Source organism: Thunnus maccoyii, chromosome 4, assembly GCF_910596095.1.
Source record: "Thunnus maccoyii chromosome 4, fThuMac1.1, whole genome shotgun sequence".
Classification (NCBI taxonomy): domain Eukaryota; kingdom Metazoa; phylum Chordata; class Actinopteri; order Scombriformes; family Scombridae; genus Thunnus; species Thunnus maccoyii.
The window spans coordinates 16,013,181-16,032,087 of NC_056536.1; the positions used below are offsets into that span (position 1 = coordinate 16,013,181).

Below are 18,907 nucleotides of genomic sequence, written 5' to 3' on the forward strand. Positions count from 1 at the left end.
TACCTTGAACAGCTTGGATCTGTATTGAAGTTTTCCTTGATTCTTTTGCGACTATTCGAGCAATCCTTCTGTTCAATCTCGGGCCAATTTTCCTCTTGCAACCACATCCAGAGATGTTGGCTACAGTTTCATGGACCTTAAACTTCTTAATAATACTGGCAACAGTGGTCAAAGGAACATCAAGCTCTTTGGAGATGGTCTTGTAACCTTTACGTTGACCATACTTGGCTATTACCTTTTTTCTAATGTCTTCAGACCACTCTCTAGGTTTTTCATGTTCAATGTGATGCACACTGTGGCACAAAACAGCAGAGTGAGTAATTATATCCTTTTAAACTGGCTGCATGAATGATTATAAGATTGAAAACACCTGTAATACTAATTAAAACACAATAGTCTGCGTAAAGTATCATTACAAATCCATTATTTCTTACAACTTCTAAAAAGGTACCAATAAGTCTTTGTAGAATAAACATGAATTCAGTTATTTTCACAGCTTTTGTGTTTTGTTCCTCTGCAAACCAAACATAGACATGCATTGATAATAAAATATCTTAATTTCAACACTGTTCGAATGGTGCATTATTTTAATAAAATGCAAGGGTACCAATAATTTCAGCCACGTCTGTACCTCTAAACTGCCTGCAAGTAAAAAGAAGATTGCTTGTGAGTCAAAAATAGAGGTTACATTGCAACTTGCAGGTATTTATTTGATTAATCTGACTAACACCTAGTTTATGTTGTTTAGTTTAGAGCCTGCAAAACCTGCCTCTGAATTACATATCAAACAATGTCTGTGAAGGTTTTCGATCATTCGGGTCAGAGGATATCTAGCTGGATTTGCTGTGAATCAGCAGATGTAACATGTCATGGTGCTTGTGGTTAAAGCTGAATACCTTGATCACTGAATCATAATATTCACCATTTTATAACATGTTTTCTTCATTGACGGGAACCTTAACAGTGGAGCCATTTTAATCTACTGCACGGATAATCCAATAAAATACAGTTATTCCCTAATTTAACACTATGTGACCTGTCTTTGAACAACCTTTTTAGGTTAATTAAAGCGTTTTCAGTGGCTGATTACATCTCAAAAAAGTGATTACATCACTTTTCTTTCTTTGACTCTCTTTGTCTTTTTATACCACACAAAAGGTCATTTATTCACCCTGCTGATAGTGACTGGAACACCATCTACGTATGCATATTAACATGATAGCAGTGTATTTACTCAAACTAGAGATAATTTCAGAATAGAAGAAAAAATGTCACGTAGACATGCGCAAATGATGAAGAAATATTACACTGGAATGTGTACATACATACATGCATTACACAACCTACTACAAGTGCAGAAGTATCTTAATTATCAAAACTGACTTAAAGGATGTTCAGGCCTACAGGGATATAACTCAGTGTTTGTGTAAGAGTTGTATATTTTAATCAATTCGTTTCTTACAATGTATATTGTACAAATATGGTTTTAAAACAGGAAAGTAAGCAAAAGCACTTTTTGCTTTTTTGTTTTCTCACAAACCCTGTTTGGGTGTCATCAGCTCGAAACAAATCCTTAAAGACCCCTCTAGACATGTTTTAAGGTGCATATAAAAAACTGCTTTAATTAATAATAATCTGCGTCTGATGTGGTTTTTCCACAAAAAAACCCAACCCAGAATCTATAAATATGCAAATATTTTTCATTTCAGAAGCATAATAATAAAATACATGGAATGAGTATGCATAAATTAGCGTTTATAATTAAAGTCCCCCTGCTTTATATAGGGGGACTTTACTTATAAGAGCTAATTTATTCAGACTCATTCCTTGCATTTTGTTATTGTATTTATAATTATAAAATATATTTTTTCTACTTTTATTCTAAAATTGATTATAAAAAGATTCATTCAAGTCAGTCTATGAACTTGTATTGCACCAAGATGTTAAAGTCCTCCTCCATCCAAAAATGTGTTTTTCTTCTTGTTCCTACAGTTGGATGTTTGAGCTTCACTGTGCAGAATGTTTGTGCAGAGTTTAACGCTTGAAGCTGTTTTCACATTTATCTGCTGAAAGTGGGAAGTTTCTGCGCTTACAGAAAGTCTGATTTTAAGGAGTGAGCGTACGAGTAATATCTGTGACATCACAACTAGTTTGGAGGCCAATCCTGGTCCAATATTCAATTTACACAAGTCTGATGTGGAAACTTAAAGCCTCCAGTGCACAAACACTGAGAATTTACTTTTAATTTACAGTGAAGTAGGAGACATCTTGTAGTAGTTAGACTTCTGAAACGAAATATATTTGCATATTTATAGAATCTGGAATTATTAATGAGGGAGAAGGAGATGTCATTTTAAGGTAATCAACAAGGTAATTTAACTTTTAACTGAAAAAACATATCAGAAACTGATTATTATTCAAAATAGAGTATTTTATATACATCTTAAAACATGTCTGCAGGGACCTTTAACACCATGGTGCAACACCAGTTCACAGACTGGCTTGAATTAATCTATGTATAATCATTTTTAGAATAAAAGTAGAAAAAATATATTTTATAATTCTAAATACAAATAAATTAGCCCTTGTAGTTAATATAACTTGGTGTACTCCCAAGCAGATAAACAGACTCTACTACAGCAGAAAACATGCTGGTAGAAAAAAAACTACAGCGTGAATCCGGAAAAGGAAGAGGAAATGTTTTGTGCAGAGGTCACCGGGACCTCGCGGTGGCAGCCGGGACGTCGGCGGACTGTGAGCCTGCCTGAGGAGAGCTGCGTGTCCCCAGTGTCCGCTCCGGTCGCCCGGTCAGGAATGCGCCTCACGAAGCCGCTGTGCGGTGTAATGTTTGATGAGACGCCAGCGGGGAGTGAAGTCTGAGAAGAGTCATGGTTTGGCTTTGTTTACACTGCTAGTATCGTAGCAGGTTTGATCCGCTGAGCTGACGGTGCTCCACAGCACGCTCAGGTCGATAGCTTCAGTCTGCAGCACACCTGCTAAGTTAGCTGCTAGGAAGCTAGTTCGAGATCCGACAGGAGAGCCGGACTGACTGCTGAGCCCGGCCGGTGCGCCGGACAGAGGAGGTGGTGGCAGGCGGGGGCCGGGACAACACGACGGGGTGGAAGTGAGTCAGGAGCGGCTGATGAGTTCAGACCAGAGCGGAGAGCCGCCGCTGCTGCAGGAGGAGGAGGCCGAGCCGGGACCGAGGACCGGCGGGAAGGACGAGACTCCGCCGGGGAACGAGGGAGGGTCCGGCGGCATGGTGAGTGAGGCCTGCAGCCGCTGGAGAGATAAGCTGCTGCTCAGTGGAGACCTGTACGCCTCCTCTGCGGTGTTTATTAGACAACAGACACTTTTAACACACACAAGACGCATTTAAACCGACAAGTTTCAGCTTCGCTTTGACTTTGAGACCAGTCGAGTAATCACTTAATGATTGGAAGTTATTTAACTGTGAGGTTTTATTGATCACCAAGCGAAAACAGCCTCAGACACAGCACACAACAGTACTTGTAGGACTGCTAAGTTACCTTGTAACCAGCACAGAAAAGAAATTATTGACTTATGAGGATCCAGATCTGCACTGCAGCTCCTGACACACAGCTAGCTAACGTTAGCTTAGCTCTCCACTGGAACAAGCGAGCTCATTAAGTAACGAGTTTGCTGAGTAATCATTAGCCTGTAAGTTAACTTATGACACAGCTGTGCAATTACGGCGGTGCTACGTGAAGCGGAGAAGCAGTGATTGAGTTGTTTTTAAACTGTAGATGATCGATGCTTCGATTATTGGCGGACAGACGTTCATTCAGTCAAACGTTTCTGTTAGCTAATCGCAGCTGCTAGCTAACCCTGCTAGCGCAGTGGCATGCGTTGCAAACACCCGGCCTGTGCTGCGCAGCGCAGTCAGCTGACATTACTTGGCTTGCGACGGCCTGTAACACAGAAGCATGCATTGTAACCATGTGTCAAGTTGCACGGCAGCGCATAAATGTTCATGCTGTATGCACAGTTTATTTTAGGTATTAATGTCTGGATGTCACACAACTTATTACAGCTCAACAGGATAAAACTGAAATTTTAGTCACAGGTTATAAACCATAGAGAGAGAGACTGATTGTAAAATTAAATTCCCTTGGACTCACCCTGAGCCAACAAGCAAAGAAACATGGTGTGGTCTTTGACTCAGATCTGAACCATAATGTTCATGTGTGGTTTGTCACAAAATCTGATTTTTATTACCTCAGAAATATTGCTGAAGTGACCATTTCTGTCTCAGAGTGACACAGAGACTAATGCACACTTTTATATCCAGCATGCTGGACTACTGTAGTGCTCTCCTACCTGGTCTACACAAAAACTGTATAAATCAGCTACAGCTGATTCAGAACTCTGCAGTCCAGGTGCAGACCAGGACCAGAAGGAGACAACACACTACACCTGTTTTAAAGTCCTCACACTGTTGCAGGAGTCTGTTGGTTGTTTCGAAGTGCAGGACTGAAAGATTTGGTGAAGCAGCTTTTAACTTTTATTCCTGAAGGTCTGAGCGCAGCTGAAGTTTTGAAATCTTTAAACGTAAACTTAAAACCTGCCTCCTCAGCCCGGCTTCAGATTAAGGATAGTTTATAGACATTATTTACTTTATTTCAATCACTTATTTTATTGTATTTGTTGTAAAAAAATATTTCATTTTATCCTGTTGTTATTATTATCATTAATATTATTACTATTTTATCCCTCCTATTGATTTTATTTCTTTTGTCTTTTTAATCTATTTTATATAGTGTTTTGATCTAGTTTTTATTTCACTCTACTACTTTATATATGTTTGTTTTACTACTATTACTGTTATAAGAGATTTTAAATCTATTTTATTACATTTATATCATTTTATATTCTCGTGCGCATTTTTATCAAATTCTTTTGTTTTTGTTGTCTTTTTTTTGTTGTTTTTACAGTCTACACTTGTTCTGTCTCATTATCAGCTTGTCAGTCATCTGTGAAGCACTTTAAAGTGCACTAACCTGTACGAAAGGTGCTATACAAACGAAGTTTGATTGACTGATTGATAGATTACTCTCTTGAATGGCACCGAGGCCTCGTTGTGTGGCTCATGCAGTCTTCTGTAACTGGTATCTTGAGGAACATTGTGACCAGCAGCTGTTCTTGTCAGGCCGAGTGCTTCTGCAAGAAAAGGACGTGGATCTATTTGCAGGTGCCAGTGTCAAAAGAAGCTGGTAAATTTGACCAGTTACTGGCGATTCAATGTACAGCTGCCATCCACTCGATCGCATACAATCACAACACTCAGTTGGCTTATACCAGCATCACATCAGCACCTGTGTGCCTTTATATGTACAGTATGTGGTCTATTCCTGGCCACAGATCTCTGCAGGGTCAGGATTTCTCCTGCAGCCCACAGCTCCTCTGATATGCAGATCCTACCCTTGAATAATGTGCGTTTAAAAATAAAATTGGTGAAAGTAACTCAAAGTAATAGCAGTAGTAGTCTTAACATTGTTAGTTGTTTTTACCTAGTTTTACCAACAGCTTTATTACTGCGTAAAATTTTGGTCATGCAAATGTTTTACAGTCATTCTCCTCCTTGAGGTTAACAGGCTAATAGCCTCTTTTGTCAACAGGGGATCATGGGGCCCTGTGGGCACACTTCACTGTACTTCTCTGGTTTCCAATTATATGCCATGGAGGCCCAATGGTATGCAGGACTGAGTCCATCCAAAGATTGCACCAGGTGATTTCACTTAGTGCCCCCCAATTTAAGGTTGAAGTAGTGAGTGAAATCAGCAGGTGTAGTGATTGGTTTGGCTGTAACCTGCATGATCTGTCCTCCGTGGTAAATCATTGGAGATCACAGTGTGTAACATCTCGTTAAATCTTCTGGTTTTTGTGTGTCATTGCTGCCTGGTTTTTGTTGATATGTTTACACTTTTGTGACTGCGGATGTGCTTTTTCACTCATGCAGTACAGTGTAATGTTTGATCCCAGTTTCTGACAAACATCATTTGAGTGCACCAGACTGCAAAAATAACTGGTTACACATTTGTTAGTTAAAATTCTTCTAGTTAGATGAGTTTGTTGTCTTTAGAGTGTGTTTTTTTTCTTTTTGGCCTGTGGAAGCATGATAGTGAGATCAAAATACTTTCCATTGGAGAACTAGATCTTAAATTGTTCGTTGCTTCATATTTTCCAAATCCATTGCCATAATTAGATCAAGTTATCATGTTGTCATCAGATTTCCACCTTGATGATCATAGATTTCCCGTGCTCTTTAAAGGCCATAGGGGCTTACACTCAATAGCTATTAGGTTTATTTAATGCAGTGAAGATGTTTGGTGCTTACTACTCTATGAATGAATGTTAATGAGCTGAGTTGGGAAGGTACAGATCATACTGTCGGTGTACTGGTAGTGTTTTATCCTCGCTCAATTCTTCAAAATATTAATTAATTCTGACGTGAACAAGTATGATGCCATCCAGAGATGAGATGGCAAATCAGAGGTGAAGCAGTGAGAATATTAAATACTTGATGCTCAGTGTTGTGCGGGTCTCATTTGTAGATGCAGCACATCAGTCTCATTCAGATCTATTCAAATATAAATCAACTGTTAATTGCAGCAGATAACAGCTTCACATGACAGATATTTTCTATATTGTTTTTTTGTCCTTGTGTATGTTCTGAAATGTTTGATTGACCTAAACTACTATCCTCATTCTGTTCTTAATGTTTATATATTGAACTTGTTTAAACCTGCTGTTTCTGCTTTGAAGGTCACCTCTAAGGGCGCCGGTTTGAACCCAAATGCCAAGGTGTGGCAGGAGATGCCCGTGGCCCCCAGCGAGGCTGTTACCAACAGTCCTCATTGGCCCCCCTCAGACATCAGCGAGGGTGAGACACACTTCTATCAGCCCAATTAGATATCCATCAGAATATTAATAATTGATGTATGATTTTATTACAGTTAGATCTTTAAAATGTGGGAAAACAAACTATTTCTCTGGAAAAGTGGACATTATGAGAAGGGTTTGGTGCAGCATTAGCTCCCATCCATGTCTATTAATATTTCAGTCAGCACCGGCTACAGCAACTACGTTTTTTGACTGTATTTATACACATATGAACACTATTAATATATACACAAACACACAGTACCAAACCAAACAAGGGGGACAAAGGGATTTATGGACTTTACAAATAGACAAGGCGAATCATCCCTGACTGAAACTCTTTACCTTGTTCACAGGTTATTCTGAGCCGTCGTCTGCTGGGTGCAAGCAGTACACTGTGGGATTCACGGCCCTGGATGACAGCAGCTCCACAGCAACAGCTGAGATAGCAGTAAATGGAATGGACCCTCCAGAGTTGGGCTTTTCCCCCGCTGAGTCCACCACAGGGACCTCAGGTCAGTCACATCACATGGAGCCGTCTCCACACACCAACTGCTGCTGCAACTCAGTTTTCAATACATTTATTTGTTTTAATAGTTCATCTAAACAATAAAGTTTGGATGGGATCTAAAACTTCACATGTGCCGAGTCAATAAACTGTATTAACATATATCAGACGCTGATGGCTTCCACAGCTGAAATACAATAATACCCTGTGAGTATTGCCTCACAAATTTGTTTTCCATAGCAGCACATTGACCTATACGAGCCTGCAGGTTTTCATTCTCCCAGCTGATCAGATCAGCAGGTGATTTCACTGATGATGATGATGATGATGTGCTAATCAGTGGGTAGAGTCTGTGCTGGTTGGAATGAAAATGTGCAGACTTGCTGGCTCTCCGTGGCACATGGTTCAACTTTGAAATCTGTCTAGCAGCAAGGTGAAAGAGAGCACACACAGACTGTTTACCCAAATCTGACCTGTACATTTGTTTGTACTTCATGTACCACTTTCACAAGCAAACCCTGTGTTTAACTGGGGATAATGAACACACATTCAAGCGTGGTTAGACCTGTTTAGACTGGTAGTCACGTTTCACAGAAGACCTGTTCCTTGAAGGGGTAAAGTCAAAAAAACACTGTAAAACACACAGTACCCACAATGCAAGATAGCATCTTTTATAAAGACCCACGTCTTTCAAACTCTGCATGCCTAGTTTGAAACACAGGATTTAAATTAAAAGTTTAAAGTCTCCAAATCCAGCGCTTTTACAACCCTGATGACACAATCAAATAGGGTTATTTTTTAGACTTTAGAACCACAACCACTATAGAGCCACAGAAAATATGATTAAAAACTGTTTTCACAGGTTCAGTTGTACTCCTCGTTATTAAATATTACTCACATGATCTACACTCGGTCCTGCTCAAGTATCTCTGAGATGGTTAAAGGTCCAGTGTTTAGAATTTAGTGGCATCTGGCCGTGAGCTTGCAGATTGCAAACTACTGGCGACCCCTCCCCTCACCCTTCAAGCGTGTAGGAGAAGCTATGGTTGCATGTTTGGTTTGTCCATTGTGGGCTACTGTAGAAATATGGTGGTGCAACATGGTGGACTCTGTGGAAGAGGACCCGCTCCCTAGGTAGATATAAAGGGCTCATTCTAAGGTAATGAGAACACAACAACTCTTATTTTCAGGTGATTATACACTAATTAAAACATACTAATGAATATTATATTCCATTTCTGCCGAGTCCGTTCCTCTAGATGCCGCTAAATTCTACACACTGCACCTTTAAAATGTCTGGAAGTCACTGCAGAGTAATCTATCAATAATTGTAAAGTAATGGTGTGACGGGCCTATCATATACTTATTTATTTATGTCAAAGCTGTAGCCACATCAAAGGGTGGCAAGAGGGTTGATGAGATGCAAAATGGCGACCAACGGCAAATGTGGGTTTACCCCCTTAATCACTGAAAGGTGTGTGTGGTGCAGGAGAACTTGATATAGAAGAAAAACTGACTGATTGTGTTTTTGGTTCCCAGTGGATTCCAAAACTGAAGAACAGCCGATCTCTTCTGAGAATCTACGCGAGTCTCTAAAGAAAGAACTGGAGTTTTATTTCTCAAGGTGAGAGTCAAGCACTTAAAAACACCTTATTTTAAACTGTCGTGGACTTGTTGTTTTCCCCAGATCAAGAGAAGACTAATCTTCATGGATTTTTTCATTTTGTGATTCAGAGAAAACCTCTCGAAGGATTTGTACCTGATGTCTCAGATGGACAGCGACCAGTTTGTCCCCATTTGGACCATCGCCAGCATGGAGGGCATCAAGGTCCTCACCACTGACATGGACCTCATCCTGGATGTGCTGAGATGTAAGTGGAAAGTTTAAGAAAACGTAGAAATCTGTGATGTCTCTCGATTTGAAATACCTTGAATTTACCTCTGTCTTCCCTCAGCTTCTCCCATGGTACAAGTGGATGAGAAAGGGGAGAAAGTGCGTCCTAATCACAAGCGGTGCATTATCATCCTGCGGGAGGTCCCTGAAACCACACCTGTTGAGGTAACGCTAACTTAGCAGAGAAAACTGTTAAATGAAGCTGATGTTTTAGATCAAGTGTGACACAATTCTTGCTGTTTATCTTTTCAGGAAGTGGAGTCACTGTTCAAAAATGACAACTGTCCAAAGGTGATAAGTGTCGAGTTTGCACACAACAACAACTGGTACATCACATTCCAATCAGACACGGATGCTCAACAGGTAATTCCAGTTGAATTTCACTTTCTTCACTTTCTTCAGTTGAAATGTTGTACCATGATCATAATTGTGTCTTTTGCTCCTCTAGGCATACAAATACTTGAGAGAGGAAGTGAAAACATTTCAGGGAAAACCCATCATGGTGAGATAAATTTACAACCCCTTTGTCAATTTTGGAAATGCCTTTTTATGAGGCAGTTTTTAATGATTTCACTCTTTCCCCTTTTCCTGGTTTTTCCACACTGACAGGCCAGGATAAAGGCCATCAACACATTCTTTGCAAAGAATGGCTACCGTAGCATGGACAGCAGCCTGTACGCCCAGCAGTCCCAGAGCCAGTCCCAGTACAGTTCCCCACTCTACATGCAGCATGTTTACCCCCAGCAGCAGTACCCAGTCTACGGCATCGTACCTCCCACCTGGACGCCTTCGCCCACACCGTATTTTGAAACTCCTCTGGTGAGACATGCTGTACTTGTCACACTAATACGAACTCCTCCTTTCCAACTACTATTGATTTTCTGCATCTTAACATTCAGTGTGTAAAATGTGATGCAAGTTGTGCACCAGCAGTAGTTGGAATGATACACAAGTCCATCTTCACTCGAAAAACCTGCAGAAAATCTTGCTAGTCTTTGCCAGCTTGTTTGTTGTGACGTCTGAAAATAAATGCATCAAGTGAATTCAAATGAGTCAATGTCAATTGTCAGTAGACTTAAACACACAATATTTTGCTTAACAAGTTAGTCGAAATATTCTGTATTTTTCTACAGCAGTTCTATACCTAGAGCAAACACATACAGCAAATGATAGTCAATTTATTTTCAGGTTCTTATATGAAATGTAATGTGTGTAGCGTAAACACTGACTTTTTTTTTCTCCTTGTGCAGGCACCGTTTCCCAACAGCAGCTTTGTGAATGGCTTCGGCTCTGCTGGACACTACAAAACTGGCTCCGGTTCTCTTAATATCACTCGCCCATTCAATAGAAACCGGTAAGGACTTTATCCCCCCCCCAGATGTTTGTTAATTTGTAAGTTTTTAAGCCTGATATTTGCATACACATACTCTAATGGGAATGTTTTACCACTTGTCTCATTGTTTGCATGATGTTAAATGGTGAACATCGGATCATTTATAATTAAACTGTCTAAAGATACTGTAACCCCTGCAGGGAACTGTTCTTCACTCCCTGTCTTCTTACTGTCCCCACAGTGTCCCTCTCTATTCAAGAAAGAATGTAATAAATGCCTTCAGGTACCACTATTACACTGTACAATAAGCTTCATTGCTACCCTCATCTCTTACCATACTGCAGCCAAATGACTAAATCCATAACAGGGCCCATGCCTTCTGCCCGTCAGAGTTTTATGGCCATAATCCTTGTCATCAGTGTGGTAAATGTTTGTTGCTGAGTAATGGATATCCTGGATTTGTCATGTCATTTGATAAATGTAGGCTTGCCTACTAAACAGCAGCAGCTGCTATTTGATTTTGAGCAATTGGCATTATCCAGTTATTACCACCTTGGCTCCAAAATATCCGCTTTGCATTTACATTATTACATGTAACAGTTTCTCTCCATCCCAACTAACCATCCATTTTGTTTGTCCGTAGTTTTTTTCCTTTGTTTTACTGCTGCTTTGTTCATCAGTGATTTCATTACCATATGCCATGTGTTTTTATATGCTATAACAAAGAAATGCTGACAGTTTTGAGTGTAGTCTAGCTGTCAAGCTTTATTCTGTAAGCTTCAAATTTGTTGCAAAGAGATGACAACTTTGCATGTTGGTTTATGTGGTGAAACAGCAACTTCACAAAGAAATGTCTCACTGGACTCTTCCCAAGTCAGACCCGATGATGAGATCATAATGCGCATAGAGGGAAGCTGGTGTGTGGGGTAATTGGCTTTGGTTCTCTCTTTCTCCTTATTATCTTTTCCTTTTCTTTCTATCCTTCCTTTCCAAAGTCAGGAGCTTCACTCCCGTCCCAATGAGCGTTCAGATTATGAGATCTGAGGGTCAAAGACTCATGAGAACATCAACCTGTGAATCGTGCTGCTAGGTTTCTGCAATTTGAAACTTGAAACAAGTATTATTTGTGGTACATTAAGATATTAGTTGCCTTACCTGGGTGTTGTCAGCTCTTCTCAATGAGTTTATGATTGGTTGCAGATAGCCAAACATAGTGTGTGTTTATAGAAAAGTCTCCACTGCTTCAACCAATCATGAGCACAGTTGTAGTCCAGAACCCCCTTGCATGTCTCCACATTTACCTTGAGGACACAGCATGCTGTCTTATTCCTCCAGCAAACGATCAAGTTTGGTTGGTACCACCAGTGTTTCCATGAAACATATTTAGTGTAATGACCACCATCATCTGAAAATTGTTTCTGGACCCCCCAACAAATAGCAATTGCATTTTTTTATACAGGCTTACTGCTGTCTGTTCCATCTTCCAACCAACAACCAGTACGATTACAGAGCAGATTTCTTCGTGTAATGACATTAATGTCCAAACAAGAGTCCCTCTTAAAGGACGATACAGTGATTTTACATGTTGTAGCCAATTAAATTGGATTTGCAGCTGCACATAGCTGCTGACCATTTTCTGAGCCATAAAGATGAAAGATTACACTCACATATATGTATTCTTGAACAAATGTCCTTATGGTACCAACAGCTGCCTGAAAGCAGGAAATCGATCTTAAAAGACCAGTGTGTAAAATTTAGTGGCATCTAGTGGTGAGGTTGCAGATTGCAATCAACTGAATACACTTCCCCTCTCCCCCCCTTCCAAGCATGTAGTAGTACCTATGGTGGCTGCGAACCTTACGAAAAAAACGCAACAGGCCCTCTCTAGAGCCACTTTTTGGTTTGTTTGTTTGTTTGTCGAAACATGGCGGTGCAACAAGGTGGGCTCTGTGGAAGGGGACCTGCTCCTTCTGTAGATATAAAGGGCTCATTCTAAGCTAACGAAAACAACACAATGATTCTTATTTTCATGGGATTATACACTAATCTCTTCCACTCCCCCCTCCCTACCATAGATCCATGTTTGTCTTTTTTAGGGGGGCAATTCGATGGCGAGCACTTCTGTTCTGGAAATTGCTCAAACCCTCCCCCCCGCAGGTCTCTAGTTTGGCGTTGTAAAATTTCATGAGGCTGTGATTATCCTAGAGGTCACAATAGGTCATTTTATACAGTGAGGTCAAGTTTCAAAAAATGGTCTCACTACAATGAAATGGCTTCTGTGGGGATTAACATTTTGCCCCAGACTGCATGGGATTAGCATAAAATGGGCATGTCTGTAGAGGGGAGACTCGTGGGTACCCACAGAACCCATTTTCCTTCAGTTATGAAGAGTGAGAGGTCAAGGGACCTCTTTTGAAAATGGCCATACCAAATTTAACCTAACTTTGGTGCATCATTTATCGCCCTTTCCAATAAGCTAGCATGACATTGTTGGTACTAATGGATGCCTTAGATCCTCTAGTTTCATATCTTCACTCTAGCTTTAAAGCTGAGCCCGCCACAGCCTCTGAAAGACAGTAATGTCGGCTGGGGATGCTGGCATCCTAGTGGAGTTTAAGAGGTTAAAACATACTCATGAACACTATATTCCATTTCTAACAAGTCCGTTCCGCTAGATGCCACTAAATTCTACACACTGGACCTTTAAATTTCGAAGAATGGTTACAAGCTTTACATGTAAAAATCACCAGTTCGGTCTGTGTAATCTCCTGAAGTTTATTCCTGAGGTCTCTCGTGGGCCAAAATCATCCCCACAAGTAAAAAGCTGTACAGGAAACACTGGTGACCAGTATGTCTTCAGAGTATTTTTAACTGAATATTTACCGTGGTGATCTTCACCTTTTCCCACTGCAACAGAAACCACGTGAAGCCCCAGGGGAGGACAAACGAGGTGACTTCAGCATCTATAACTCCTGTCCCCTTGGAGAGTCTGACTGGACTGCGTGGCCCGCAGCCCCCCACTCCTGTTGCAGCCACCACCACTAACTCAGTCCAGACTGCCTCTGACCTGAACTCGGCGTTCTCACATCTCTCCTCCTCCTCCTCATCCTTGGACCCCAGCGATGACAGCGGCATGGCTGGACGTGGAAGGTAAACCATGTTTTAGTTCCTGTCAGATTTGTGCCTGACTGTAATGGCCGCTGCTCCCGGCCTGAGACTTGATCAGTGACACTTGACTTATGGTTGAGTCACCGATGATTTATTTGCATTTCAGACGGAGCACAACTTACAGAGGAACACGGAGGAGGCGAGAAGATGAACGGATTACGGTAAATGGCAATTTTATGTTGTCATAAAACGTATATATGTTGTATTTGAAACATGAACCATCTCACACCATTTCAATTTAATTTCTCAGAGGCCTGTACCGCTAGCAGAGGTCAAGGTTTCTCCTCCCAAGTTTGACTTGGCTGCTACCAATTTCCCCCCTCTTCCCGGTTGCGTGGTCAGCACACAAGGAGAGCCAGTGCTAGAAAACCGAATGTCAGATGTTGTACGCGGTTTGTACAGGGACAAGGTGAGAGGAAATCTATACTGTAACTGTACTGACAGGATTGTTGAGAGGGGGACTTCAGAGGTGTAATGTGCATGTCGCTTTGCTTTTTATAGACAGAACAAGCCAATAAAGAAGCCACTGTGAGTCCAGCTTCAGGCCAAGCCCCGGTCACAGAGGAGGCTGTGGCTGTCTCAAGTCCTGCCCTGGCAGCACCGAAACCTGCTACACAACCACTCGGACCCTCGGCCCCTGGGTACGACATTCTCAGTGATTATAAGTTAAAGTGGGATATTTGGTGCATAGATTCAAACACTTGTGTTACAGCTAAAATGTTAACTTGAAGGTCTGAACTCTTGTTTTGCAGTATCACTCGTCAGGAGAAGAGGGTTGAACGGGCAGAGCCCCCAGTTCCAAAAGCGACCCCACGTGCACCTGTTCAAACTACCATCAACCCCTCCTCCTCTTCTTCCTCCTCATCCTCCTCCTCCACACAGCCTGTGCCTAGCTCCAGGCCTCAGCCCTCTGCTGCCTCCACGCCAGCGACACCTAGCACGCCGGCCCCTGCTCCAGCCACTATTCCCACGCCTGCACAGGTGAGAATCTGGGTCTTTGTAGTTTCATCAAGCAAGCACTTGAGCATATTTGTCCTCCCGATGATGAGATCTTTTGCGCATAGAGGGAAGTGAGGAAGTGGACTGACTGGCTTTGGTTCTCTCCCTCCTCTATCTGTCACTCTCCTTCAGTATTTCTGTCTTTTTTTTTTATCTCTCTGCTCTTTCCCACCAAAGTCCAGAACATTCACTCCTACCCCGATGAGCGTTAAGATTATGAGATCTGAGGGTTTGATGAGGAATGATAAAAATGAATTGTATGCATGTTTGAGTTTGAATTCATTGAAGTGAGTGTTGCATCTTTTAAAATTGTGCCTTCTCTCTGCCTTGGTTCAGGAGCCCCGTAAGCTCAGCTACGCCGAGGTATGCCAACGGCCACCCAAGGATCCCCCCCCTGCAGCCCCCGCAGCCCCCGCAGCCCCTGCACCAGCTTCCTCCGGCACTGCATCAGGCCAGCCGTTACGCGAGTTGCGCGTCAACAAGGCCGAGGAGCCGGGCTCCAGCGGTGGTCCTGGAGACAAGCAAGAGAAAAGCCACGACAGGGAGGGCGGATGGGAATGCAAGGAGAGCCGGCCACCGCGTGAACGTGACTCTCAAGGCTACCACCGCAGCAATGGCCCCAGAGGCACTGGGGGCCTCAAGTTCCGGGACCAGAGGCGGCCGCCTATGGCCCGACGCAGCTCCCCGCAGGGAGGCTACAGGCACACTGGCAAAGAGCAGAATATCCCACCAGTATCGCCAAAGTAAAAACTTGATAAGAATAGAAAAAAGATGTATGAATATATACATGGATATATATAATTATATAAAAATGAATAACATAAAAGCAACAACATTATGGTAGCCACCTTCCCTCCTGGGACTTGTCCACAGAAAAGCTTTTAAAATGACGATAGGACCGGGACATCCAGGACTAATGGGCAAAATGACACCTGAAGAACTTTTAACGAGTGATTTGAAAAGGAAACAAAAATCTTGTTTTTGGCCTCCGGCGTTATGCTTAAAAGAATTTAAGTGCAATTTATCTGGAGGCCGTCTCATTTACGCTCTGCTAGGGAAGAGGTGGGATCCTGGGCCGCGTAAAAGGCCCTCTACCTTTTTTTTTTTTTTTTTTTTTTTCATTTTTTTCTTTTGGATTTAAGAATAGATGTTGGTCTGCAAGAACAATATGCACTAAGAAGAAAAGAACATGCATATATGTCATGTACATATACAAAGATATCACTAACACGCAATGAGATCAGTTTTTTTTTTTTTCCTTGTGTGCTTAGGTTTGCAAGTATGACTGAAGGGGTTGACTGATGTCTGTGTATGCATTGATTGTTAAACAAAATGATTGAAGTGCTCCAGTAATGCTGTTGCACTGACATAATGAAATGGATGATTTTTTTTTTGATTTTTACATCAGAGATTCAGAATCGCTGTCCTGAAACGCGGACAGTGAGGTCTTCTAATGTATATTAATGAAATGTGTTCTATGGTGGTATTTTGATCCTGGTTCATCATTTGGCTTAAATTGTATCAGTCAGATATCAGAAACTGTTGATGTACGCCGCAGTCAAGGTGTGTGGTTTTTTTTTTTTTTGTTTTGTTTGAAGCCCGAAAAATCCACTTTGGGGTGCTCACTGGCCCGTCGGCCACGGTGAACCTGCTAGCCTGGTCCAAAGTTTTTCATGTTAAGTTTTATCTCTTATCTTTCTGAAACGTTTTTGGATCCACCCAACTCCAGTGGATTCATCGTCATGTTTGATAATCAGTCAGGTTCTCTGTTTACATGTTTGTTTGGGTAGTAGGGTGACGTTTTCCATGGGAGAGAAGAAAAGAAAAAAAAAAAAGAATAGTTTAATGGTAAGATTTGACTGTTCAGCGCGCCTGATGGTTTTAGGTTTGGCTTTTCTACATCATCACAGGATATCCAGGTTAAGCTTATATCTGTGAATTGTTCTTAACAATGGCATAGTGTCAAAAATAGACTGAAGAGTGCTGTTAGCTAAGGATGATAGCTACATAATAATTGGCAGCCAAGTCGTGGGTATAAAGAAAATTGGGACATTTTCACGTGCTATGTGCCAGCTGCCTACGATCATAGTGTGCTAGGATAAAGTTTTGATTTTTATTGACGAGGTCTGCTAAATAATGTAGTCTTGGGGAAACTTTTGGCCCAGTGAAACTGGATTTTGAAGAAACTGTAGAGGTGTAGTTGCCTATGCTATCTCGTAATAACCCTTCACTAGAAACGTGTGTGGGAGAATGTAATTGTTCTAGTACTGAATTTACAGAGGGAGGCTTTTGACAGCAGGCATCCACCAGATTGTTTTGTGCTTTTAGGGTGAGTTTGCTGTTTTATTTTTTTTTTTTGTCTTTGTTTTTTTTTCTTTTCTTTCCTTTTTTTTTTTTTTTTTTTTTTAAATTTGAAAAACAAAACAGGTTGACTTAGAATTTGAAGTTTGACTCACTGTATGTATTGCTTTTTAAATTTATTTATTTTAATTCTGATGCGCAACGCTTTTCTCCCAATCTTGGTAGGCTGGTTTCCCCAAAGTTGTGTGAAATCGCATTGGCAAAATAAAAAAAATTACGCATATGACATTTATATACTGTTCGAGATGTCAGCTGAGAGAAAATACTTGATGCATTGACTTTGGGTTTAGTAATGCAGTAAAATGAGTAACCAATCACTGGGGCTGTTATTTCTTTTTTTTCATTAATGAGTATGAGCAGCTAGTGATTTAGTATAATTAAAGAAATGCACTAACTTGTTTTTAAAAAAATAATCTTACTCATGAGTAATGTGAAATCATTTTAGAAGCATATGGTTGATGTTGACAGGCTTGCAAATACCTACAGGAATTGCCCCCCCTCCCCTCCCCTCCCCTCCCCCCAATATGTTTGGGTTATTTTCTGTTTAATTTGGGTTGGGGTGGCAAAAAGGAAATATAGTAATTGATCAACCAAGTGTTTGAGACACAATCCTAGAACTGTATGAAATGTCACCAAAAATAAATTATTTTGATTTGGCTCCCTAGTGTCCCATGTCTTTCTTATATCTTGTGCTTGTACACAGAATCAACAAAACTGTGAATCATTTTTAAGCCCTTCTGAATTTATAGGTGTCTTCAGCTCACCTCTCCTCCCCCCGCTGGAGTTCTGCTACCTGATCTGCGCCTGATGAAGATTTAGGGGTTTGGATCCAGTCGAGGCCGTTTTGATAAAGTTTTGGTCAGATTTTAAGTTGTGTCGTTTTTAAATGTATTTTTATCATATTTCTCTGTTTGCAACCGTGCGTCATGTGTCGCATGTAGATACACAGGTCTTATAAACAATCCTGCTAGAATCCTGCAGAAAGGTAAAGGTCATAAGGTCACTAATAGATTAAATGAAGCCAAAATATAGCTTTAGGTGGGGTTGTGGTTCTCAGATTTGACAGAAGCAGTCGGATTCAGTCAGGCTGGGTCTTGAAGATGTGAGTATCAGCAGGGCTCGGGTCTCAGTTTTAGACCTGTGCAGGACTCTGACCCCAACATTGGCTGTTTTGGGGCTCAGTTGTGGACCATCCAATTATAGACAAATTGATGTAGGGCTGCGACTAATAATTATTTTCGTTGTGATCAATTACATATTTTCTCAGTCAATCAATGGATTGATCTGTCTGTCTTTCGTAAGGCCCAAGCTGATGTCTTCAATTTTCTTGTTTAGTGCGACCAACAGTCCAAAACCTTTAGATATTCAGTTTATTATCCCATAAGACAAAGAAAAGCATCTCATCCTCACAACGAAGATGCTTGAAGCAGGAAATGTTTGGTATTTTTGATTGAAAAATTACTTAGATGCTTAATCGATTATAAAAAAAATGTTTGTCAAAAATCAAATTTGCCAAAATCAAAATATGTAGCTGGATAATGAAGGTCTGGATCCAGATGTTTATCTAATATAGTGCTGGAACAATTTGTAAATTAGTCAAAAAGTTAATTAATAATTAAATATTTTTTGGAAAAGTATGCATTCAGGTCATTTATCAAGGAAAATCATTTAGTGGTTCCAGTTTTTGCTTCACAAATGAGAAGATTTGCTGCTTTTCTCTGAATGTTATAATTGTAAAGTG

General features: G+C 41.0%; 1 protein-coding gene across 2 annotated transcripts; it reads left to right on the forward strand.

The window, feature by feature from the left end:
* Positions 1-2,451: 2,451 nt before the first annotated feature.
* On the forward strand, positions 2,452-17,824 carry LOC121896079 (la-related protein 4). Of its 2 annotated transcripts, XM_042409725.1 has the most exons (17): positions 2,452-3,262; positions 6,787-6,904; positions 7,260-7,418; positions 8,951-9,035; positions 9,146-9,282; positions 9,367-9,470; positions 9,558-9,668; positions 9,754-9,807; positions 9,915-10,124; positions 10,556-10,659; positions 10,880-10,921; positions 13,555-13,788; positions 13,913-13,967; positions 14,057-14,215; positions 14,308-14,447; positions 14,559-14,787; positions 15,142-17,824. In XM_042409725.1, the coding sequence occupies exons 1-17, from the start codon at positions 3,143-3,145 to the stop codon at positions 15,550-15,552; spliced, it is 2,472 nt and encodes an 823-aa protein (XP_042265659.1). In that variant the 5' UTR covers positions 2,452-3,142; the 3' UTR covers positions 15,553-17,824. The 2 variants fall into 2 exon arrangements, with proteins under 2 accessions (XP_042265659.1, XP_042265660.1); XM_042409726.1 differs by lacking the exon at positions 10,880-10,921 and having other exon boundaries at positions 2,453-3,262.
* The last annotated feature ends 1,083 nt before the right edge of the window (positions 17,825-18,907 follow it).